This window comes from Parasteatoda tepidariorum, chromosome 12, assembly GCF_982258835.1.
Source record: "Parasteatoda tepidariorum strain Cologne lab strain chromosome 12, Ptep-v5.0, whole genome shotgun sequence".
NCBI classification, from domain to species: domain Eukaryota; kingdom Metazoa; phylum Arthropoda; class Arachnida; order Araneae; family Theridiidae; genus Parasteatoda; species Parasteatoda tepidariorum.
In genome coordinates, this window is record NC_141766.1 from 27,904,800 (window position 1) to 27,932,113 (window position 27,314).

Genomic DNA, 27,314 nt, shown 5'->3' on the forward strand with positions numbered 1-27,314 from the left:
AATAAGATAGTTCTTGCTAAAATAATTGTTGAACTAAAGCTATAATTAGGTAGCCATATTGAATATGATTCAAAAAGTTCGCAATAAGATAGTTCTTGCTAAAATAATTGTTGAACTAAAGCTATAATTAGGTAGCCATATTGAAATTTGATTCAAATTAAAAATGTAAAGATATAGATAAAAATATAAGGATATATGTACAAATATTAAAGATATATGTAACTGATTTTAATTTCGTTAAAAAGATTTTTACTTTTATTGTTCACTTTTTACGTATTTATTAAGCATACGGATCATCACTGATAAAAAAATATGTATGGCACGATTTATTTCTCGATTTCGCTATTAACTAGATTGCATATTTAAAGAGATCATTGGAAGAACCAGGTAAGTGACATTCCTAGAGTAGCCGAAATCAGAGAAAGAAGAAAAAAGTAGCATAAAAAGTAGATATTTTATTATAGATTTAGTAGAAGGTGGGGCTAATATTTCTTTGGTTTATTTTATGTACCACAACCTAATTTGAAATAAAAATCATTCCAGCATACTCCCAACAAAGGCGGATTAGATATATTAAAATTTAAGTTAAAATAAAAACAACTCTTTTACATTCACAAGTCTACCAACTTTCAGAGCTTTTTTTTTTTTTTTTGGAAAAATTTCTTCTAGCTGTAGCTAAGTTTATGTTTTATGGTATGATTCTTTGCTTCGCAGATTTGAGTTAACGGTTTATTTCCCAAAAATGCCAACTATTATGCCTTTTGCAAAATATTTTGTAAAGTGGTGGGCAATTAAAAGCCGAAGCTTTCAGAATTTTTAGTAATTTTGCCAACATCTTAAAAGCCTCGCGACGAAGGAGCTGAAACAAAGTTGTGTTGTATATGAACTTTTAAATAATCTATGTGTAGTGACGTGGAAAATAATTTCATATGAATGAAAAATAATTTAGAAAATATTTTCATTAAAACATGAACTTAGGTACCACTAGAATAAATTTTCACGACAATCGTAGAAAGTTGACAGCTCTGTTTTCCACACCACTACATGTAAATGATTCAGAAGTTCATAAAAAATGCCACTTTTTCCTGTTCTTCCGAGGTGAGGTTTTCAAAATTTTGGCAAAGTTACTCAAAATCCAAAAACTTTGTGTCTTAATTGCTAGCAATCTTTATAATATTTAGGAAAAAACGTAGACCCCCCTTGGTAGGCCTGAATTAAACATATCCATATTGATGCGACTTCATTTTGCCTTTTTCTCTGCTTCATTAATATTCCTGAAAAGTCACTTGCGTATTCACATCCATTAACCTCTTGGGGACGGATGATTCAGAAACGCATTGGTACAAAATCAGAATCAAGTTGTAATTAAATAAAAAACGGTAAATTAAATGTAGTCGTTGCCAATTTGACAGACTTACTTTGCTTTTACTTTAATTATTGTTAGTTTAATCATATATATAATCAATGTTAATTCAAAGTATAACTAAATAGTTTTATTTTGAACAAAGTAATGGTGAATTAAATAAATCAAATAATTATAACTCCGCCCACAAATAAACTGCTAAAGAAATACTTTGATTACCAGTTTTATGTTTTTACCCTGATTGATGCGGTATTATGCTGTCACGTATTTGTGACAGTCGGCGCGAAAGGGTTAACGGAGTTGCCACGGGCGACTAAAAATGCAAGATGTTGTGACTTACAACATTCTTAATTTAAAAAGGTTTTTATAGCATACTTTTTCAGTTTACTAATGAAGGCGAATGCAAAGCATGTTTTAGCTTTAAAAATGAGTAATTTGAAATATTAAGAAAAATGGTGGTAAAATACAATTAAAAAATTATGGGATTATAAATAATTAAAAATTTACAAAGTTTCAACTACTTTTTACAATTTTAGTAGCCCGTAGCTTCCCTGCATTAACCCCTTAACTTGTGTGCTCGAGTTAATTCGAGCGCGCTACACAGGCCAAACTGTGCACACTCGAGATAATTCGAGCGGCGTTGTATTTTAAGCTGCTATAATTTTTCACACTCGAATAAAATCGAGAATTGAAAATAACAATGTGAAAGCTAAGAAAAAAAAATCGCTTTATCGATATTTATCATTTACATAGGATTGTGAGCTATAACACTTATTTATTCAAGAATTAAATATACAGAGATGCCTACTTGCTCCGAACAACGAATAAATATTTTCAAGTGGTAGTTTATTGATTGTGATTCTTGGTTTAATAAATTAAATTTAGTAGATTTTTATCCATCACTATTTCTAAATAATTCGTAGGCTTACATAATTCACCACTTTATAGTACTTATGTCAGTCATGCTATACCTTTTAAAAAGAAAGCAAAAATAGTCAACTATTTGCAAAATTAACTTAGTAGTTATTTACCTTTGTTTTTAATTATTTTGCCGTGTCCGGAGCAGTTGGCATCTCTGAATATAGCCCTTTTCCATGGAAAAAAAACGCAGTATATCAAAATTGTTCACTGAAAGAAAAGACGATGTTCTGAAGTGTGTTTTCTTACGTAAAAAAATAATATTTTTTTGGACGGTTTTTTTTCCCTAAAAATCTGTGCGTTAAGGGATTATGCTCTACGATGAAATAGTATCTTATCTTAACACTTTACCGACCGGCCGTCGATTAATCGACGTTTTGTTCTCAGCGCTTACCGACCGGTCGTCGATTAATCGACGTTTTGTTCTCATCGTATACCGACCGGCCGTCGATTATTCGACGTTTGCTCCCCAGCGCTTATCGACCGGTCGTCGATTAATCGACGTTTTGTTCTCATCGTATACCGACCGGCCGTAGATTATTCAGCGTTTGCTCCCCAGCGCTTACCGACCGGTCGTCGATTAATCGACTTTTGACCGATCTGTGGTGACTACGTTTTCCACCAATTCAGCATGCCCTGAAAAAAATTCAGCTGTCGTTTTCTCGAGTGCAGCTGGGTGCGACCAGATTTTCCTGCGAAAAGAGTCGGGATTTTTCATCGTGCAGCTGGGTGCGACTAGATTTTCCTGCGAGGAAAGTCGGGATTTTTTCATCGATATGAAGGCAGGGATGCCAACTGCTCCGCTTTCTGGAAAAGTTCTAATAAAGTGGTAGCAAAATATTTTGTAAGATTAGTTAAAGAAAGATAGTTACGCCTACTTTTTAATACAGTAACCAGTATATTGATGATTTAACGTTGCATTTTATATCATATTTGTAATTTTTGATATTTAGTGGTGAAGTCCGCGCGTCAGTCTAGGCCGAAACCGAGCTGGTGTCTCGGACGATCTGCAGCTGAACGGGCGGTGAAAGGGCATAGTATGTTCGAACCGCTACCGGTCTGTAAAGTGTTAAAAAATCAATTCCTACTAGCATTAACGTGAATTCACCACCATTATTAAAAATTCTTTAGTCTGTGTGTTACAAATGCCTTAACATCACTACAAATTATAGCATGTAAACTTCCTAGGTAAAATGACAGAACTATCTAGAAGAGCTCTTCATAGTATATAAAGTTATAGCATACCTGCCAACTTTTAATCCCTTCCATTATCATTTTTCCCAGTGGTATTAAAATGGAATTAAAACTTCAATTTTAAGCAAACAAATACGTTGTATTTGAGAAAACTTAACCCTTTCGCGCCGACTGTCACAAATACGTGACAGCAAAAAACCGTATCAATCAGGGTAAGAAGATAAAACTGGTAATCAAAGTATTTCTTTAGCAGTTTATTTGTGGGCGGAGTTATAATTTTTTGATTTATTTAATTCACCATTACTTTGTTCAAAATAAAACTATTTAGTTATACTTTGAATTATCATTGATTGTATATATGATAAAACTAACAATAATTAAAATAAAAGCAAAGTAAGTCTGTAAAATTAGTAACGACTACATTTAAGTTACCGTTTTTTATTTAATTGCAACTTGATTCTGATTTTGTACGAATGCTTTTCTGAATCACCCGTCCCCAAGGGGTTAAGTTGACAACCCTGGATGCTGGATGCTGGATATTGGGGTTATCTCGGCGTTTGGCGCGAAGCGCCACTAACCGATTTATCGATTCTGTTTTGTTGTATTCTAAGTTGACAACCACATACCTGCCAACTCTTCCGGATTTTGCGGAAGATTTTATTTTCATATTTAAAGTGGTAGTAAATATATACTATTTTTTCTTTTATAATTTTAATTTTTAAATGATTTTAATCACCATTATTCTTACAAAAATTAAGCACATATATCAATATGCGTTACTATCAGGGTTGTCAACTTAAGTTTTCTCAAATACAACGTATTTGTTTGCTTATAATTGAAGTTTTAATTCCATTTTAATACCACTGGGAAAAATTATAATGGAAGGGATTAAAAGTTGGCAGGTATGCAACCATGATAGTAACGCATATTAATATCTGTGCTTAATTTTTGTAAGAATAGTGGTGACCAATATCATTTAAAAATTAAGATTATAAACGAAAAAATAGTATATAATTACTACCACTTTAAATATGAAAATAAAATCTTCCGGAAAATCCGGAAGAGTTGGCAGGTATGTTATAATGATAATAATTAAGTAAGCAAGAATTTTAAAAATTTCAATTCTACGAAAGCTTTTAAGAAAAAATATATTACTCTACTTCCTATGTTTTTTTGTGTGACATTTTTTGCATTGTTTGAAATATAATATGCGAGCATTAAACTTACAACTTTTAATAATCAGATCACATTCTTGGGTATCATGAGGGAAAAGTCTAAGGTCCATTTGACAGCTGAACTCGATAGAAACTCTGAAAAGAATTAAACGTTAGTAACATTGCATTACTGTGCCATTCCGTTAACACGCTGAATGCCATGGAGGTCACCGGTGACAGGCACTGAGTTTGTTCGTAGCGCCACGGGGGTCACCGGTGAAGCCAAGATTATTAGAAACGCATAATTCGAGTAAATATTAATTTTTTTTTATTATTATCGTTACTAAAATGGTTTGGAGAAATTAATGCAATATGGATCACACAAAAATAGTTTTATTTATATACACAGAGATGCCCACTTGCTCCGGACAGCGAATAAATATTTTCAAGTGATAGTTTATTAATTGTGATTCTTGGTTTAATAAATTCAATTTAGTAGATTTTTATCCACCACTATTTCTAAGCAATTCGTTAGCTTATATAATTTACCACTTTTTTCAGATATGCCGGGCTTAACCTTTTAAAAAAACTAGCAAAATCTGTCTAAATAACTGCACATTTAGTTTTTAGTTATTTACCGTGTGGCCAGACGGGTGAGCCATGTAAAATTAGCGTGGCATTCAGCGTGTTAACCTCTTCGAGGCTGACGAGTCATATATGCATTTTCAGGGTGGCGACAATCACAGTAAAAAAGATAAAACTGATATCCTAACTATTTTTATTGCAGTTTATTTGTGGGCGGGGTAATAAGAGTTTTCTTTATTAATATCACCAAGACTTAGTTCAAATTAAAAATTATATAGTTACATTTTTAACAAACATAGACTGGATGTATTAGATTTAAAGTGAAAACGAAAATAAATTTAGAATAAGGAAATTAGTCATGCCCAAACTTAAGCTACCGCTTTTTATTTTCTTCCATCCTGTTTTTGATTCCATACGAATATATTTATGACTCACCTGTCCCGAAAAGGTTAATAAGACTACTGTCTTATTAAAAAACATCTAAAACAGATTGAAAATATTAAAATCGACGAATACATGGCTTAATTAAGCAAAAATATTTTTGACACTGCTCTAAAATAAATCACAATAAACCTTAACCCATTTTAGGACAAGAATTGAAATTTTTATAAAATGTGATATTATTATTATTGAAATATGCTTTAAATACAGTCACTAAGACACAAAAGTTTCATGCATGAAAAATAATATTTTATTTAAGAAATAAACGGAATTCTCTCTTTCATTATTTAATTTTCAAAAAAAGTTCCGATTTACTGTTGTTTTTATTTTATATGCATATGAGGGTGAAAATATTTTAATTTTTAATTTTTTGCTATAATGATAACATTTAACAGTTCTTATATTTTCTTTTGTTGTTTTTGTTGTTGTTGACATATGCCTGTTTAGGCAGAAGGGGTGCTATTGTTCTTGTTTTTCCAGTGGCGCCATCTATGGCCAAGAAATTCGACTTCTGTTACACCATACGTCGCACCCGTTTATAGGGTGGACCCATTCATGCATCCATTCATTCATCCACAGATCGTAATTTTAACCTGAATCAGAGAACGATCGATCTCCAATCCAGTATCCCCAGAGGCATTGATTTGTTATGGGAACATGGAGGAATTTTGCGACTCGGCAGATTTAACGTGCATCAGTCACTTTACTACACGATTAGTCTTCGGCCGGCGGGGTTCGAACCCACGAACTCTCGGACATGGGTCCAGCGCCCTACCGACCAGGCTATCCCGGCCTCATATTTTCTTTTAAAAGTCCTTACTGTCAGTCATTAAATTTTTAAGATCTACTTTATTTTAAAAATAACACTCAGCTATGCGAAGATAGCCCCCGAAAATGAGGAAAATCAAAAATTCAAACTGCATTCGTTTGACCATTTTTTGACCACAAATGACCACCCTTTAAATTTTTTTGACCACCCTTATTTTGGACATAATCCTGAAAATTAAATTCGGGGGCTAACTTCGCATTTTCACGCCAAATGAATAAAAATCAAATTTTTATATTGTATTCGTTTGACCACTTTTTGACCACAAATGACCACCCTTTAATTTTTTTTGACCACCCTTATTTTGGACACAATCCCAAAAATTAAATTCGGAGGCTAACTTCGCATTTTTTCGAAAAATATATAAAAATCCAATTTCTGTATTGTATTCGTTTGACCACTTTTTGACCACAAATGACCACCCTTTAATTTTTTTTGACCACCCTTATTTTGGACATAATCCTGAAAATTAAATTCGGGGGCTAACTTCGCATTTTCACGCCAAATGAATAAAAATCAAATTTTTATATTGTATTCGTTTGACCACTTTTTGACCACAAATGACCACCCTTTAATTTTTTTTGACCACTCTTATTCTGGACACAATCCCAAAAATTAAATTCGGAGGCTAACTTCGCATTTTTTCGAAAAATAAATAAAATTCCAATTTTTATATTGTATTCGTTTGACCACTTTTTGACCACAAATGACCACCCTTTAATTTTTTTTGACCACCCTTATTTTGGACATAATCCTAAAAATTAAATTCGGGGGCTAACTTCGCATTTTTTCGAAAAATAAATAAAATTCCAATTTTTATATTGTATTCGTTTGACCACTTTTTGACCACAAATGACCACCCTTTAATTTTCTTTGACCACCCTTATTTTGGACATAATCTTAAAAATTAAATTCGGGGGCTAGCTTCGCATTTTTTCAAAAAATAGATAAAAATTCAATTTTTATATTGTTTTTGTTTGACCACTAACGACCACCCTTTAATTTTTTTTGACCACCCTTATTTTGGACACAATCCCAAAAATTAAATTCGGAGGCTAACTTCGCATTTTTTCAAAAAATAGATAAAAATCCAATTTTTATATTGTTTTTGTTTGACCACAAATGACCACCCTTTAATTTTTTTTTACCACCCTTATTTTGGACATAATCCTAAAAATTAAATTCGGGGGCTAACTTCGCATTTTTTCGAAAAATATATAAAAATCCAATTTTTATATTGTACTCGTTTGACCACAAATGACCACCCTTTAATTTTTTTTGACCACCCTTATTTTGGACATATTCCTAAAGATAAAACTGGCGTGAAGTTAGTCCTCAAAATTCAGGAAAATAACAAATTTCAACTGCACTCGTTCAACTGCACAACATTTTTGTCTACAAATGACGACCTTGAAGTTTTTCCGACAATTCTTATTTCAGTCTTTCTTTTAGCGATATCAATATAATATATTTTAATTATAGCTGACATCTAAACGTAGTAATGATCAAAAACTTTTTCTTGCAATATAAAAATTTTAAAAATAAATTCCAAAATGACTATGTACTTCAAATGCAATGATTATAATCCATAAAAACGAGGAATGCTAAAAACTATATGTATAAGTTTTGTTCACATTAATCGTATCTTTATTTTCTGCAATGTTATTTTAAAATTGTTTTACAAGTAGAAAAATAAAAGTTTAATAAGATGTAGTAAATCTAAAACATTTCTAAAACAATTATTAAGTAGTTATACTGTTTAAAAACATTTTTCTCAATAATGATATATAAAATTTAACATATTTCCTCTATAAAAGAGTAGAAATAGTTTCATAGCAATAAAGTTATTTTAGAAACCAACCGTAACACCTTTTTCTCCAGTAGTGTATTAGCTCTCATCAATATTATATATATATAGATAGTAAATAGTTATTCTTCTTTAGCCATGGTACATAAAATTAGTTATATATTAAATTAGCATACAATAACAAGTATTATTTAGCTTTACTATCTAAGAATTCTTCATTAGCATTTAGGCATTTTATTTTAAAAAACATTGATTTTTGAAAAATATAGAAATAATTATATACAAAATAGAAACACATATCTAATCACTATATTAAATTACATTCTCAAATCTAAGAGTAGCTAAGAATTCTTCATTAGCATTTAGGCATTTTATTTCTAAAAACATTGATTTTTGTAAAATATAGAAATAATTATATACAAAATAGAAACACATATCTTATCACTATATTAAATTACATTCTCAAACTGACATAACTTTAATTTATGCAAAAACAATGGAGAAAATAATTTCAAACAAACTGCACAAAACTTACCAATACTATTTACAATCGGGTCTTAATCATTATTAGAATTTTAGCAATTACAAATAGAAAGGTATTTTTTTCACAATGTTATAACCAAATAAATGTGTTAAATAATTACTCTAATACTAGTAAGAACATATGTAAAGTATGATGTAATGAAATGAAATGAGATAAAGACAGATTGTTAAAAGTACTAAAAAAAACATGAAATAGAAGTAAATCCAATCGTGTATTAACACATTTTTCAAAAGGTATTCTTTCATGAATCATTTCGTTACTATTTTAACAATTCGAAGTCTCGTAGACCCATTGAAATTTAAGTTTCAGAAAAGACAAATATTTTAATATTTATGATTTAATATCAAAACTTTCTTTTTCGTATTTTACAATTTAAATAATTTTCAATTGTTAAGAAAGCGAACACCTTGAAATCTTTTGATCTTATGATCAAATTGAAAATCCGATCAAATGATCATTAGCTATTAAGAAAATATGTTTTCTTTCTGTGCACTACATTAAACAACTACTTATGAAAAATTCGAACAGTATGTAAAAAGATTAATTCGACTAATCTTCATAATTTGTATAGACCAAAATATGTGGATTAATTTTTTTATTTAATGAATCATTTAAAAGTTTACGTTCCCCTAGCATATCATCTCGTATTTCCCAGGAATTCCGTATTCGTCTGCAAAAGGAAATATAATGCCCTATTGAATTGTGTTCGATTGGTCCCACATACTGTACGAATCCAGCTAATATATACTGCTGTTTCTGAATCAATATTTTTTCTGGTATATCTTGAAGTACCGTCTGTTCATTGTGATGTTGGCGAAACTGTTGAACAATTTCTATGTCGCAGAATATATGGATACCAGGCTTTTTTTTCTTTGTCATATCTGATTCGCAATTGGGACATTTCAGTTTTTTATCCAAGAAATATTGTTCCACAAAGGTTTCAATGTACTCTTTCAAACATAGCTCAATAATTTCATCATAAGGAATTTCAATCAAAGTATAATCTTTCTTCAAAATTCCACAGTGAGGACATATGCCAGTTTCGATTGCTGATGGAGTTACTTTAAACAACTGATTTATAATTGATCCAATATTAATTGCGCAGTTTAAAATACTGCAGTTATCGCTATTTATTATATTCATTAAAATTAGAGCTCTATCTTTGTAGAAATTTCTTGTAAAACCAGCTGTTGCATAATTTTTTATGAATGAAAATATTTGCTCATCATTATTGATATCATTTAATTTTAAAAAATAATGCCTGTTATCCATGTAAGCTGTAGACATTATTTCCACTATGGAATCAAATGCACATGTATTTCGAATTTCCATTAATCTTGTCCCAATATATAGAGCAGACTGAATGTTACCATTCCTTATAATAGAATTTTGTTTTTTTCTGATGGGTCGATTATGTATGAAAGATATTTCTGGACAAGGTGTTAGGTATTTCCCTCTTTTTTTATTATTTTGCTTTAGTGAAATTTTTAAGTTTTCTTCATCTGCATTCGTATTATTGGAATGGCCACATTTTTCTAAAACGGTTTTTTCACAATAAGTATCCAATAATTTTTCTAGTTTATTGATTTCATTTGTCTTATTTTTGTTTCTCCAATTCTCTTCTGCGAACAGATAGCCAAAATTATCATCAAAAGCTTCCCAGGTCGTACTTGTTTTTGCAGTTTTCTCTTTATTCAAATTATATAACTCATAATTTTCTGTATTATGACACGCTTTAGGTAAACCTTCTTGCTTATTCGTGTTATCATTATCCACGTTATCAAAAATAATATTTTTTTTATTCGAATCCAATTCATTTGATGCTGTTTGTCCTTCTTTTGAGTTAATTATAATTTCTTTATCAAAAATTTTTTCTCGTTTCGGACGTTTATTACTTGAAAAGTCTGTTTCATCCTTTATTGTAGTAATATTTCTTTTTCTTTGGGTATTATTTATTGCTCTGTTGTATACACATGCTGATTGAATAGAACTTATATGCTTTACAAAAAATTTGTCAGCTCGAAGTATACTGCCATATCCATCTAAGACAGTTGTTTTTAAGTTTTTGAAATAAGCTTCAACTATTGCTGAAGACGCCACGTCGTAAGTGGAATTAAACGTTTGTTTTAAGATATTAGTCCATAAAACAAAATATTTGGCCAATTTTAGTAAGGGTTTAATTATTTCCGGTAAATAATAGGGGTTAGGATTGTTAGTTTCGTGGCTCTTATCGGCATTCTTTCGAGCACGCTTATGAATTTTTTCTAAAAACTTATCAATAAGCTGCTCATCGCTTGAACCTATTTCATTTTCAAAAATATCGATGTCTGTATAACTTCTTGTGCCCACTCCATCATCTCCACTTTCTTCATCATTATCGAAGGAAACGTGATCCAAATTAATTTCATATGTTTTTATTCTGTCAATTAACAGGCAAATTTTTTTTTGACATTCTATATCTTTTCCGTTGTCATCTTTACCACAGCATTCGCTCAGTGCAACTGTAAAAAGGGCAATTAACAGTTTTTTGAAATCCTTGATTTCGTTACACATAGAAAGAATTCCTAATGATCTTACGTAAAAATCTTTAATTTTGCTCAACTTACGATAAAAAACTTTTTTCGTGCTAAGTATTTTTATTACATGTGCAATATCAACACGCACAAAGCAAAATAATTTATTTGGCATATCTTCAGAAAATATCATTCTTAAACAGTGCTGCACATATGTTTCTAAACGGCAGCTGTTGAAACTCAAAGTTATTGCATTTAGCAAAGCGAAAGAGAAATCAGACACGCATTCTCTTGGAATTTGCTTCGTATTTTTAACAAAAACTTGAAGCCAGTACTGTATGCTTATGGTGTCATGTTTCGTAGATATCATTTGAAAAACGGGTAATATTTGTTTTTCCCCTTCGACAACAGTTTGATATAGAAATATATGCTTAGATTTACCATTCAATTTTACAATGGGCTTTGCGATTCCTCCTGTGGCATCAATTACTATACGTTTTCCCCGTTTTATTGCATTTTTATATAAAATTATTTGAGAAGGAGAAAAATAAATACAATAAAAGTCATCTAACCCTATGTCATGAATATAACCAGCAAATTCGCCTTCATATTTTTTATACAGTAAAGATGAAATACAATCTAAATTTTTATTAATATTTAAATCCCTGTTTACAGCCTCTTCACGAGCTTTACGAAGCACGCTCAACGAAGGAATATAACTTGGTACAGGTTCACCAAAATGCATACCTCTTGAAGCGTCCATTCGCCAGGTGGATGCCTTTTTATGAAGGAGACTTTCGCCAACTTCTGAGCGCCTGTTACCTCTTAAGTGTCTTTTCTGGATGTGCAATATTCCTCTAGTGTCAGACGTTGAAACTTGAATTGAAATTCCACGATCTTGTTTGGGTTCATTCAAGCAATGACCCTTAAGCTGGCAACCACACTCGTTACAGACACCTTCAATTTTCAACCAAACCTTATTTTCAATGTTGGAAATTTTCGCATGTTTGAAACTAAACGCACATGGCAGCTTGGCTATTTCACTAATTTTATGGGCAATTATGTCTGTCCAACCTGTTTGTAGTTCCCTATAATTAAGAATTCTAGTTTTTTCTCTTCTCAATACATTCGTCGGGGCAATTTTTTTCCATTCTTCTTCTTCCAAATCTATTTGAAAATTCATAGGAGGTAATGCATTCTGTCTTATTGGCTCAGTAACTGAGAAGTCAGAATCTTCCGAAGTCGAAATCGAAACATCGCTAATTTCCTTTACTTCTTCGATTCCACACTTTCGTTTCAGATCTTTCAAAATATCATAACGATTGAGTCTAACGTATACGTTCAGTGTCTTTGCATTTATGTTTAGTAATTCACTTGCTTTATTCCAGACTGCATCAGTTCTTGACTTTCAATTTCCAATGGAATCTTTAAAAATATTTACTTCTGATAAAACTTTAACAATATTTTCAGAATTGACAAAAGCTGGTCGAGGCATTTTGTGTAAAATGATATCTTTTAGGGAATTATACCCTGTTTGTTTACTTCCTAGTTACGCCAACTCCATTCGCCAAACTGTAGTCGCCAATATATCACATGACTCTCCAAGGTTATCAGAAAACAACGATAGTTATTTTCGCTACGTTGAATAAAATTAAAAACAGCTTTCGTTTTTGGTCATTAATTTAATTTATTTTTCCCATTTTTGTTAATTTTTTGTTTTTCTTTAAAGTTATGTTTTTTTTCTTTTGAAGCAGTATTAAAAAAAGTAGCAGACTTTTCAGAAAACTTTGCAGGTAACAAGATGGTATTTTAAATTTTAAAAAAATTGTGAAATTTAGTAACTTTAGTATAACTTAACAGCATAACTTAAAAGCAACTTAAACGCCAACAGGATGTTTATATTAAAAACTTGAAAATAATTAATGCTTACAAAAACAAAAATTTTTTATCCGAGACCGAAACATTACCTTTGGAATTTTATTTTTCAGACAATGTCATAATTAGACGATCAAAATCATTAAACATTGTAGAAAAAGGCTTGGCCAAGATAGACTATAGGCAAATTATGTCCTTTGAATTAAACATTCGAATTCAGTTACAATTTTCTCATTTTAGAAGGATAATTTTATGCTGCGCTTTAGTATAACTTCATTAACAACTATATATTTTTTTATGATTACGGCTGAAAAAAGAGTGGTAAAAAAAACTAAAAAGTGATAACTTGGGGTCAAAAAATGGTCAAACAAATGCTGTTGAAACTTTTTATTTTAACCATTTTCAGGGTCCAACTTAACTCCACCCTGAAACTTTATTTTTATAATTACGGCTAAAATAAGAATAGTAAGAAAAAGAATAAAAGGTTGTTATTTGTAGTCACAATTGGTCAAACGAATGCACTTGAAATTTTTTAATTTTTCTCATTTTCAAATGGTTCATTTGTGGCCAAACGAATGTTGTTAAGAAAGTAATTTTTCTTATTTTCGGGGGCTAAATTCATGCTTCTCCCAAGTCTTATTTTTAGGATTACGGCATAAATAAGGGTGGTCAACCAGAACTAAAAGGTGTGGGAAACGAATTTGTGGGGAAACGAATACAGTATAAAAATTAGATTTTTAATTATTTTTCGTAAAAATGCGAAGTTAGCCCCCTAATTTAATTTGTAGGATTATGTCCAAAATAAGGGTGGTCAAAAAAATTTAAAGGGTGGTCATTTGTGGTCAAAAAGTGGTCAAACTAATACAATACAGAAATTGGATTTTTATATATTTTTCGAAAAAATGCGAAGTTAGCCTCCGAATTTAATTTTTAGGATTATGTCCAAAATAAGGGTGGTCAAAAAAAATTAAAGGGTGGTCATTTGTGGTCAAAAAGTGGTCAAACGAATACAATATAAAAATTTGATTTTTATTCATTTGGCGTGAAAATGCGAAGTTAGCCCCCGAATTTAATTTTCAGGATTATGTCCAAAATAAGGGTGGTCAAAAAAAATTAAAGGGTGGTCATTTGTGGTCAAAAAGTGGTCAAACGAATACAATATAAAAATTTGATTTTTATTCATTTGGCGTGAAAATGCGAAGTTAGCCCCCGAATTTAATTTTCAGGATTATGTCCAAAATAAGGGTGGTCAAAAAAAATTAAAGGGTGGTCATTTGTGGTCAAAAAGTGGTCAAACGAATACAATATAAAAATTGGAATTTTATTTATTTTTCGAAAAAATGCGAAGTTAGCCTCCGAATTTAATTTTTGGGATTGTGTCCAAAATAAGAGTGGTCAAAAAAAAATTAAAGGGTGGTCATTTGTGGTCAAAAAGTGGTCAAACGAATACAATATAAAAATTTGATTTTTATTCATTTGGCGTGAAAATGCGAAGTTAGCCCCCGAATTTAATTTTCAGGATTATGTCCAAAATAAGGGTGGTCAAAAAAAATTAAAGGGTGGTCATTTGTGGTCAAAAAGTGGTCAAACGAATACAATACAGAAATTGGATTTTTATATATTTTTCGAAAAAATGCGAAGTTAGCCTCCGAATTTAATTTTTGGGATTGTGTCCAAAATAAGGGTGGTCAAAAAAAATTAAAGGGTGGTCATTTGTGGTCAAAAAGTGGTCAAACGAATACAATATAAAAATTGGATTTTTATATATTTTTCGAAAATTTGCGAAGTTAGCCTCCGAATTTAATTTTTGGGATTGTGTCCAAAATAAGGGTGGTCAAAAAAAATTAAAGGGTGGTCATTTGTGGTCAAAAAGTGGTCAAACGAATACAATATAAAAATTTGATTTTTATTCATTTGGCGTGAAAATGCGAAGTTAGCCCCCGAATTTAATTTTCAGGATTATGTCCAAAATAAGGGTGGTCGAAAAAATTTAAAAGATGGTCATTTGTGGTCAAAAAATGGTCAAACGAATGCAGTTTGAATTTTTGAATTTCCTCATTTTCGGGGGCTATCTTCGCATAGCTATAACACTCTCTTGTAGAGTTTAGTATTTGATTTAATAACTTAAAAAAAGTTAACTTAAAAAATTCATCCTACTTTTTAATTTTTAATATGATGTTCCGACTATTTCGCTATGTCGCATAACCTGAAACTTATGTTCAATATCTTTCAATGATTCTCGAAATATGATTGTTTTAATAAATAAATACTCATTATTAATTTGAAATTATTGCGGCCACAAGTTTATTAAATGTTCAAACTTTTGTTTTCCACTATTATTACAGACTGTCTAAAATTTGCAGCTGTTGTGAATTATTTATTACAGTTACATAAATTAAGGCAGAATTTTTTGAAACGAACAAAATTTATAAAAATGGTTAATAGAACTTAAAAACTTAAAGCACTCGTCTATCTGACCTTTATTTTTTTATTTAAATTATTTGAGCACATAGGTGAACGAAATTTTTTTAATTTAGATTTATAAAAATATTAATACATTACTTTTGCTCCCATTGGGAAAAATATTTTCTGAAATTATGAAAATTTCTTAGTAATTGGAGGGTCAGTTATAATAATGATTTTTAAGATAAAGAACTCAAGACAGTATTTTTAAACTAAATTTAGTTCAATTTTAGTTCTATTTTCTTTAAATAGATTAAAAAATAAGTTTTAAGACGCATCCACACCTAACCACATAAACTATCCACACTTGTCACGTGATGTGGGGCAAGCAAAACGAAAAACAATTTTTTTTTTAAAAAAAATTAAAAAATTGTACATCTAAACTGACTAATATATCATTTAAAATAAAGATAAGCGTTCAAATTTCAATTAATAAAAAAGACAGGATATATTCAAAATAATAATTAGTAAGTTTTTTGTCAAAGTTATAAAAAGTCTTGACACTAGCCTCTGTCTCCCCTAGATTGTGCTCTTATATTAGTATAATCAAAATAATAATGAAGTCTTAAATATTTAATATATATACATAAAATAAATACTTATTATATTAAATAGTAGAAACGTTTCTTACCTGGCTGTAAATTGTATAGTTTTATTCTTAAATAGCCATAAGTACATATTTGGTATAATTGTGTTTTGTACGTGACCTTCTATAGAATTTTCATAAAACAAATCAGGAGTCCAAATTCTTTTTCTCCAGTCAATGTCCAAGACTACTTTCGATTTTTCAGGGTTGGGAAATAAAAGCCGATAGTCGGTCCATCGCGATGTCATCATCAAGTCAAAACGTATAGACTAGAATTCAAAAAAGAGAAAAATATGCTTAAAATTTTGATTTCTCAACCTTAACTTTATCATAAATTAATGGAATAATTTTTAAAGAATAACAAGCTGCAAAAAGTAGGAAAATATAAAAGTGGTGGATAATTTTAAAAATTTCGTTTCATCTGCAGCTTTTTTAATAAGTGGCCATGCAAAAAGAGCACTAAGTCTGAATTATATAAAGTCATACCTGCCAACTTTTAATCCTTTCCATTATAATTTTTCCCAGTGGTATTAAAATGGAATTAAAACTTCAATTTTAAGCAAACAAATACGTTGTATTTGAGAAAACTTAAGTTGCCAACCAAGATAGTAACACATATTCATATATGTGCTTAATTTTTGTAAGAATAGTGGTGATCAAAATCATTTAAAAATTAAATTTATAAAAGAAAAAATAATATATATTTACTACCACTTTAAATATGAAAATAAAATCTTCCGGAAAATCCGAAGAGTTGGCAGGTATGTAACGTGTTTTTATATACAGAGATGTAAAATAGTGTTTTTGTAAAATATTATTTTCCAATGGTAGCGAAATTTAAGTTACTTTTAGTATAATATTTTTCATTTTAAGTAATTTTTTCACCACTAACTATCAAAAATTATAAGTATCATATAAAATGCAACGTTAAAGCATCAATCTACTGGTTACTCTATTAAAAAGTAGAGTAACCAGTTAGTAACCACACACATATATATGTGTGTGTGTATCATACCTGCCAATTTTTAATCTCTTCCATTACGATTTTTGCCAGTGGTATTAAAGTGGAATTAAAATTTCAATTTGAAGCAAATAAAAGTACGTTATATTTGAAAAAGCTTAAGCTGACAACCATGATAGTAACACGTATTTATATATATGCTTAATTTTTTCAAGAATAGTGGTGATTAAATTCATTTAAAAATTAAGTTTATGAAAGAAAAAAGTAGTATATATTTACTACCACTTTAAATATGAAAATAAAACTTTACGCCTAATGCGTAAAAGTTGGTAGGTATGGTAATATATATATATATATATATATATATATATATATATATATATATATATATATATATATATATATATATATATATATATATATATATATATATATATATATATATATATATATATATATATATATATATATATCCCAGTGGTAGTGAAATAAATATTGAAGTGACAGACAATATAGGCAAATACGTAATTTAATTTTAGTCATCACTTAAAACATGATAAAATAACTAGCAAGTCATCTTTATATATATTTAAACAATGTAAATATAATGGTAGCTAAAGCTATAGTACTGTGTGTCATGATCGGATCTACTAATGATCGGATCTTCACGTTTTAGGACACATTCTTAATGGTTCAAGGGGATGACCTCAAATATGCTAATTAATTAGTGAAAACGATTTTTTAAGTTACGAAATTAGACGCAAAAAGTTTAGTTGATACGATAAAATTTTGGTTGTTTAACTGTTTTAGATGAAAGCAGTTAATAAACGTTTTTTTTCCCACAGTTAACAGTTTGGTTACTATATAATTTATGGCTGCTTGGTTGTTTTGTTTGAATATGGAAAAGTAACAATGAAATAAATTGATATTTTGCCGTTATACCAAATTTCTAACAATCTATAGTTTGTTAACAACCCTTAAAAAATCCCCACCTCTCAAATACCCATAATTTTCTTAGCGTCTTCCAAAAAGTCGTTGCCACCCACTAGGGGGTGATAGCGCCCACGTTGGAAACATAGAATCTAGCGTGTTTAAGTTATTTACAAAACATAGCTTTATTTAGAATGGTTTCCATACTTTAATGAAAACATTTTTGAATTGATCTTGACATCCTTTTACTTTAAACGTTATTTATTGATCTTGAAACACATTAAGTAAAACCAATTTTAATATTCATTTCTTATGGAAATAGCGGGCTTAAGTGAAAGGTCCCTTTTAGAAAAGTAATCAAAATAAGAGAAAAGCGTAGATTAAAAGCTTTGCAGAAGTTTATAGTTTTTTAACGGAAGTAAAAGAGCACGCAATCACTAAATTGCTTTTTGTAAGAAATCGCTAAACGTTTTCCTAATGTTACATGAACTCATAAATTATTTATAAATAAAAATAATGAAAAACACAAATTCTTTGATTTTAATCGTAAGAGCTTCAATTTACTATACAAAATTTTTCTTGGAAATAATAGTTATTTTAAAAATCAATGGTGATTCTTTATTCGCCGAATGCATGATTTCATTTAAACAAACAAATATTTACTATCCATAGAATAATCAGAAATTACAAATTATTCGATCATACAGGGGAATACATTTTTTATGCAAATAATTGATCTTGCCTAATTTGGGAGCTGGAATCTCAAATCTGAAATTACTTTTGATTCTAAAGCTACAGATTTTTTTAAATAACATTTTTAGTCTATTTTTTGTCAAAATGAACAAGTTCAAAAATGTAATATATAATAAAGAATTGATTAAATGTTGCTACAAACTTCTAGGGGGAGTTAGGACACATCATCAGAATTAAAATTGCATGGGAACCCATACACGGAAATGTCGTGGTACGCGTCTAGGAGCGCTTTCCTTATATGATTTGTTCAGAAGCACACAAAGAAACAGTCCCTTATAGATAAGCACCTTCAGTAGGGATGCCACAGACGACTATTTATGTTAAAAGTGGTAGAAACTCAATTAACTTATGTTTATTTACTGTCGCTTTAATAATTCAATCGTAGCTACCACTAAACCTGACATTTCAAATTATTTATATTTAGACCAAAAACATGCGTCTACATACCTGCCAACTCTTCCGGATTTTCCGGAAGATTTTATTTTTATATGTAAAGTGGTAGCAATACGCAGGTTATTCCAAATAATTTTTTAAATTATACTGGTGATTATAAATGAGTTTGACCACCACTACATAAAAATAATTACAATAAATATATAAAAGCATAATGATCCCTTGGCAAGCGAATTTCAACGTGATCAAAATTTATATATATTTTTGAGTCAGATTGTTTTTCGTTTATTGGTTTACAACCTCTCTGAAAATCCATTCTCGGAATGAGTGAAAGTTGGCAGGTATGCGTCTATTCATTATCAGTACATACCCTCCAACTTATGAGGATTTTGAAAATAATTTTTTCTAGTGGTACTGAAAAGTAGAAATTTTTAAAGCAAATGGATCTCTCATAAAACTTTTATCAGAACTTAAGAATCTAGCCATATGGCCTGCACTTTTATAAGTAATAGTGGACAAGTTACGCTAAAATAAATTTTTTTTAAATATTAAGACATTAATTTTGCTACCGTCTGAAAAGAAGATTTCTGAAACTACGGAAATTCCGTAGCAGTTGGAGGGTATGTCAGTAGTTCGTGTTTGTATTATATTTAACATTTAAAAGCTTTTTAAATGTGAGTTAAGAGGCTTAACTTTTACTAGTTTTCAAAACCTTTCCCAACAACAAAGCATATTGACTGCCACGCACCAATAATAGTTTATTAATTATTAACCCTTTGGGGACGGGTGATTCATAAAAGTATTCGTACAAAATCAGAATCAGGATGTAAATAAATAAAAAACGGTAACTTAAATATAGGCATTGCTAATTTGACAGACTTACTTTACCTTTACTTTTACTACTGTTAGTTTAATCATATATATAATCAATGTTAGTTCAAAGTATAACTAAATAATTTTATTTTGAACTAAAATAATGGTGAATTAAATAAATCAAACAATTATAACCCCGCCCACAAATAAACTGCTAAACTACTTTGGTTACCAGTTTTATCTTTTACCCTGATTGATACGGTTTTATGCTGGCTCGTACTTGTGACAGTCGGCGCGAAAGGGTTAAACCAGAGACTCTAGCTACAACGGATTCTCCGTAGTTTCACGAGATAAATCTTTACTAGCCGTAGCAAAGGTAATGTATTTATATTTTAACAAATTAGAATTAAAAAAAGTTTATCCTCTACTAACCACAAGTAATTTAAATAGATACAAATAAAAACATATAGATGAATACTTAAGTTCTAATAATTTTTGAAAAAATATCTATTCGTTTAAAAATATTTTGCCTTAGAACAATACCCTTTTAAAAAATAATTCGAAACTAAAGAGAATCCGTTGTAGTTGTTGGAGTCTCTTATTAAATATTCTTTCTTGTTTAATTTTCTTTTATTTTATTGTAACACACGCATAAAAAATGGTTTATACGCCCTTCTCAATTTGAGGAGCAGATAGCAAAAATTGAAAACGAACATCACAAAGATTCATCCAGTGATACTGTGGGAATTGAACCTGCTACCTTCCTGTTTCAAAGCATTTGGTGGATCGGTTTCACCACTCTGCCAGAGGTACCTCCTAAGTATTTATATTTGGATCAGAAGTTTTAACATAGCTCCTTTTCATAAGTTAAAGGGGTGAGTAACGGATGGAAATTTTAAATACAGATGTACTTACACTTTTCCGTAAAGACAAATTTTAACAACATTTGAGGGCAAGCATTCATAGATTCATTAGATTTAGAATGCAAAATAAAGAAGCTGTCAATTCCTTGTTTTTAATTTATAAATGCCTTATAAGTTATATTAGATAAGAATAATATATTTACTTAGCGGTTATAAAATTGATTAATACCTGAAAAATTATGGGGAAAGTTAAAAAAAAAAAATTTTTTTTCGTCAATCGATTACCAGTTGTTTTCTAATGAAAGAGTGTTTAAATCATGAGTAGGTAAAGTTTCTTACATGCTCGAAAGTTTATATAATCCAATTTTCTAAATTTTACGGAGTGCTGTGATCTTATTGCTCAGCAGTATCACCGAGATTAAAAGATCAGAGTTAATGTTGTTATTTAACTTATTAAATTCAAGTGTAGTCGTAAATGTTTATGACAATTAACTCCGAAGTTTGTCCGTCATTATCCAATCGCGGAAAAACTTTTGTGGTTCTAAAGTCACATTGCTTTTCCATCACCCAAACAGAAACATAATCGAAAGAATTTCAATATTATCTGATAAATTATGGGGCAAAACCAACGCCTCCTATAACTGAAAGCCTCCACGCGGTTTTTTACAGGTAGTCCGATCAGACCACTGTGAAGGATATCCACTTACCGATCGAGTCATTTAATACAGAATCTAGATAAAAAATTAAAAAAAAGAAAGTGGTAGCAAATATATGACTAAAAATTTATTTTATTTATGAATATTATTGGCTTGCCTTATTCACTTGTTAACCACTACAGATTCAATTCTCAAATATATAAGATAAATTTCTCTCAATTACTTTTATAAAAGGTTTTGGGTACTGGCGCACAACTGGTTCGCTTTTTAAGCAGTCTGCGCGGACTACTTATGAAAGACCGTGTGGAGGCTTCTTGATGTAGGAGGTGATGCCAAAACTCTTGTTGATAAAAGCATTTTCTTATCGATTACCAGTTTTTTTCTGATGAAAGAGTATTTAAATCATGAGCTTGCGATACTCTTAACCGTTTCGCGCCGACTGTCACTAATACGTGACAGCATAAAACCGTATCAATCAGGATATTTCTTTAGCAGTTTATTTGTGGGAGGAGTTATAATTGTTTGTTTTATTTAGTTCACCAATACTTTGCAACAAATAAAACTATTTGGTTATACTTTGAATTAACATTGATTATATATATGATTAAACTAACAATAATTAAAGTAAAAGCAAAGTAAGTCTGTCAAATTTGTAACGGCTGCATTTAAGTTACCGTTTTTTATTTAATTACAAATTGATTCTGATTCTGTACGAATTCATTTCTGAATCACCCGTCCCCAAAAGGTTAATGTATGAACCTTTATTTTTAAAGTTTCAAAATCTTCGTTCAAACAAATTCACATAACAAATCAAAAAATTAAACATGCGCATGAACTAGTTATGCAATTATGCTTTTTAGTGTTGATAAAGAAGCTTTATTTTTAGAAAACTCTTCCTACTTTATCAATATTCGTACCCAAGGCTGAAAGCCCTTATATAGCAAGACGGAAAAGTGCAAAAACTGGAACGAAGGACATTTCATTTTAGCATTTTTTTTAGAGAAATAATATATCTGTAACTATCAAGATTTCTTTTATAATTTCAGTCTATGTATAAAACTGCTTATTTTCCAACGTAGATATTGTTGAATAGTTTTAAAAAGAATAAGTTAACTCCGCCCGAAAACTAGTTATAACTGAAATGGTTTTACTACCAGCCTTTTCTCTTTTCAGTCTCGCTTTCACCCCTGTCCGTACCCTCTAACTACTACGGAGTTTCCGTATGTTTTCATAGTGGTTCATAGGTATTTCTTCTAATGATAGCTAAGGTATTGTACTATAGTTTTAATTAATTAGAAACGAAGGAGTTTTGTACATCACTTAGAAATAGTTTCAAACTTTCAAAACAGTATGTAAATGGTCAGCAAGACACATGGCCATGTTCCTTCGTGCCAACGCCTCCTATAACTGAAAGCCTCCACACGGTTTCCTATAGGTAGTCCGATCAGACCACTATGAATTTAAACCAGTCTACGAAAGAGCCATTTAATAAAAAAATCTAGTAAAAATAAGAAAGTGGAAGCAAATCTATGTCTAAAAATTTGTTTTATTTATGAATATGATTTGTTTTTCTTACTTACTTGTCTACCACTACAGATTCAATTCTCAAATATATATGATAAACTTTTCTCAGTCGCTTTTAAAATAGAATTTGGACTCACGCGCACAACCAGATCACTCTTTTAAATAGTTTGCGTAGACTACTTGTAAAGAAAGGTGTGGAGGCTTTCTGGTGTAGGAGGTGATGTTCGTACTCGCCAACTTGTTCTAATTATTATTATTCTGATTTAAATTTTATGATTTAACTTTTTTTTATTGATTTCAAAATTTATTTTAGAATAATTTTGTCCATCACAAACATACAATAAACTTAAACATATAGAGGTTGTCCCAAAACTCATGATGTATACGTTAGGAGGTGATAAAAGAGAACTAGACAAGCACAAATCACCATACAATCCGTGGTCCGAACGAAAGTCGTAACGCGCTTGAGGGAGCGGGCTTTTCTGCTGGGTTTGGACTTATTCTTTTGGGGTCATATGAAGAGCCTCATCTATGACGATGGTCCCATAGATTCTGATGAAGACCTTGTTGCTTGGATGTCCGTAGCTGCTGACACCATAGAGATGTCTTGTGATTTCGCCAAAGTACGGCAGTTACTTCTTAGAAGGTGTGAAGCCTGCGTAAATGTTGATGACCGCAATTAGGAGTAGTTCCTGTGATGTAGATTTACTGTTATTCAATTTTATTTAGTTGAATAAAATGTTTGTCTTTATTTTATCAGTTTCCTTTCATTCCATTTTGTCTGCTTTATTACCTATCATTTCATGACACAGCATGCTTCGCGCTCTAAAGCTTTAAATCTTGCACTCTGACCATGGATTTTATGGTGATTTGAGCATGTCTAATTGTTTTTTTATCACTCCTTAATGTATGTACCATGAGTTTTTAATCATTCTGTATATAAAACCTATCTATTGTACAGATAATTCTTTAAATGCGGCCAAAAATTAAACAAATTAAGTTTATCTTAAATTAAGGTAATGAACGTCTTTAGAAAAATTAAAAAACTGTCAGTGAAATTTCTGAAGAATATTCAAACACTCATCTCTTTACTTTTCCAATTATTTACAAAGTGAATCCCTGCACGGGATTTCTCTCCTGAAAATATTAAATTGACGAGGTAAGGCAGTTAGTTTTCAAATATCTATAAAGAAAATTTGAAACCAGTTTTTTAATTTTGTGAGGAAGCTGGTCACCTTACCTAATATTGATTTCTAGCTACCGCTTTAATTATTCTGGGGAGCTAAGACTTCCGGGTTGCGATTTTTCTATCCAGAGACTTTTAGCGCCCAGCTCTTCTTCTTAGCATTTTCTGAAACAACAGCTCGATTCTTGACTTTTTAATAGTTTCGGTAACAAATTGGAAAAGAAATTAACGTTTGCGTTTTAATCAACTACAGCCAAGAAGAAATTCTCCAAAAAAGAGAGAGAATCAGTAAAGGCTACTGAATTGTATATTAGCTTCCAGAATGGCGGTAATGTTTTTAAATCCTGATGAAACCTAAAAGTTTGCTTTAGTTCAATATCACTCGATCACTCGGAAAAAAATATTTCACGAAAGCTTCAAATATTGGAGGAACGCTATCTCATTGTAAAAATATTTCCAACGGCCATATAAATTTTCATCTATGATTATCCTTATCCACGGTTATCAGGCATATTGCCAAACTAAAAGGTTGAATCTATTTAAACAATCAACAATGGTTTATATCTAAAAAAAATGTTGAAAAGGTTTTTAATTATTTTTCCAATAATAGAAAAACACAATTTTTTGAGCTCATGTTGTGTTTAAAATATATATATATTCAAATTAACTCCTAAACATCAAAAAGTAAAAGCAAAAAAATCATAAAACATTTGCGAATCGTATAAGTTTTATATTTTAGGGAGCCACAAAGTGTAATGTGATCGATTTACGATACTTCTTATGGTATTGCACCTGACGTGTTGATATTGCATTACTCACAGAATGTCAGGAAAATAAATCGCCAGCACTCTGAAAATTGATTTGTTTATAAAGCTTGTTTCTTTTCCAATAATTATCGACATGACATTCATGTCTTAAATTAGCAAAAAAATCGAATTAGTGTCTTACTTTCTCCTTGAAATTTATTTTTATTTATTGTGTGAATGCCCGAAATAAGTTTTCCTCTAATTCATTTCTTACCTTTATAATGCAAAAGATAAATATATTTTGAAAAATAATTAAATATCGATGATAAATAAATTTAATAGTAATAGTAAATTCATATTAATACTAATAGCAATGTAGTTTTTGTAGATAACACTTTAATAAATAGAGGTCTTGTAGTACGATGGAACAGAGGAATAATCATATTAATAACGGAATAGTAGGAATTCGCATTAACACTAGCAGGAATTCCTGCTAATAGTAGTGGGAATTCTCATGAATACTAAAGAAATTTTATGTGTACAATTTTTTGTGTAATTTTAAAGAATAAAATTTTAAATTAGCAAATTGCAAAATTTTAACGAAATCAGTCAAATAGTTCCTGAGAAATTAAGTTTTAAAAATTTGTCTTCTCAATTAGTCCGGAAGTATTCGAATGATTTTGCTCAAACCGATTTCGGTTTAAATTTATTTTAAAATGCATGTAAAATTGAAGAATTATTAAACAAATTGCATTGTCTGCTAAAAATATACAAAAATATTGATAGAAAGTGACTCATCAAAGCAGTTTTTATTTTATATTTATAACCGTCGTTGAACAGCCGACCCAAGTTCATGGGTTTACGACTACTAACGTTCAACTCCGTAGCCTTGTAATTTTGAACCAATCCAGAAGACAAGGAAACTCCTGGATCAGTACCCCCAGAGGTATTGATTTGTTGTGGTAACATGGAGGACTTTGAGACTCGACAGATTTAACGTGCATCAGTCACCATTTACTACACGGGGAGTCTTCGGCCGGCGAGGATCGAACCCACGACGTCTTGGATATGGGCCCAGCACCCTACCGACCAGGCTATCCCGGCCATCAAAGCAGTTTTTTTTATTTTTTATTTTATAACCGTCGTTGAACAGCCGACCCAATTTCATGGGTTTACGACTACTTACGTTCAACTCCGTAGCCTTGTAATTTTAAACCAATCCAGAAGACAAGGAAACTCCTGGATCAGTACCCCCAGAGGTATTGATTTGTTGTGGGAACATGGAGGACTTTGAGACTCGACAGATTTAACGGGTATCAGTCACCATTTACTACACGGGGAGTCTTCGGCCGGCGAGGATCGAACCCACGACGTCTTGGATATGGGCCCAGCACCCTACCGACCAGGCTATCCCGGCCATCAAAGCATTTTTTTTTTATTTTTTATTTTATAACCGTCGTTGAACAGCCGACCCAATTTCATGGGTTTACGACTACTTACGTTCAACTCCGTAGCCTTGTAATTTTAAACCAATCCAGAAGACAAGGAAACTCCTGGATCAGTACCCCCAGAGGTATTTATTTGTTGTGAGATGGAGGACTTTGAGACTCGACAGATTTAACGGGTATCAGTCACCATTTACTACACGGGGAGTCTTCGGCCGGCGAGGATCGAACCCACGACCTCTTGGATATGGGCCCAGCACCCTACCGACCAGGCTATCCCGGCCATCAAAGCAGTTTTATTTTATTTTATAACCGTCGTTGAACAGCCGACCCAATTTCATGGGTTTACGACTACTAACGTTCAACTCCGTAGCCTTGTAATTTTGAACCAATCCAGAAGACAAGGAAACTCCTGTATCAGTACCCCCAGAGGTATTGATTTGTTGTGGGAACATGGAGGACTTTGAGACTCGACAGATTTAACGTGCATCAGTCACCATTTACTACACGGGGAGTCTTCGGCCGGCGAGGATCGAACCCACGACCTCTTGGATCTGGGCCCAGCGCCCTACCGACCAGGCTATCCCGGCCCCATCATAGCAGTTTTATTTTATTTTATAACCGTCGTTGAACAGCCGACCCAATTTCATGGGTTTACGACTACTTACGTTCAACTCCGTAGCCTTGTAATTTTGAACCAATCCAGAAGACAAGGAAACTCCTGGATCAGTAACCCCAGAGGTATTGATTTGTTGTGGGAACATGGAGGACTTTG

General features: G+C 31.1%; 1 protein-coding gene across 1 annotated transcript in view; it reads right to left on the reverse strand.

The window, feature by feature from the left end:
* Nucleotides 1-27,314, reverse strand: part of LOC107443772 (glutamate-gated chloride channel-like) — a 94,595-nt gene that overhangs the window by 9,581 nt on the left and 57,700 nt on the right. The window contains exons 4-5 of the mRNA XM_043039848.3: nt 16,315-16,538; nt 4,703-4,785 (exon numbers count right to left, since the gene is read on the reverse strand). Of these exons, the coding sequence (XP_042895782.2) occupies nt 4,703-4,785; nt 16,315-16,538 (307 nt within the window). The remainder of the gene's footprint in view (nt 1-4,702; nt 4,786-16,314; nt 16,539-27,314) is intronic.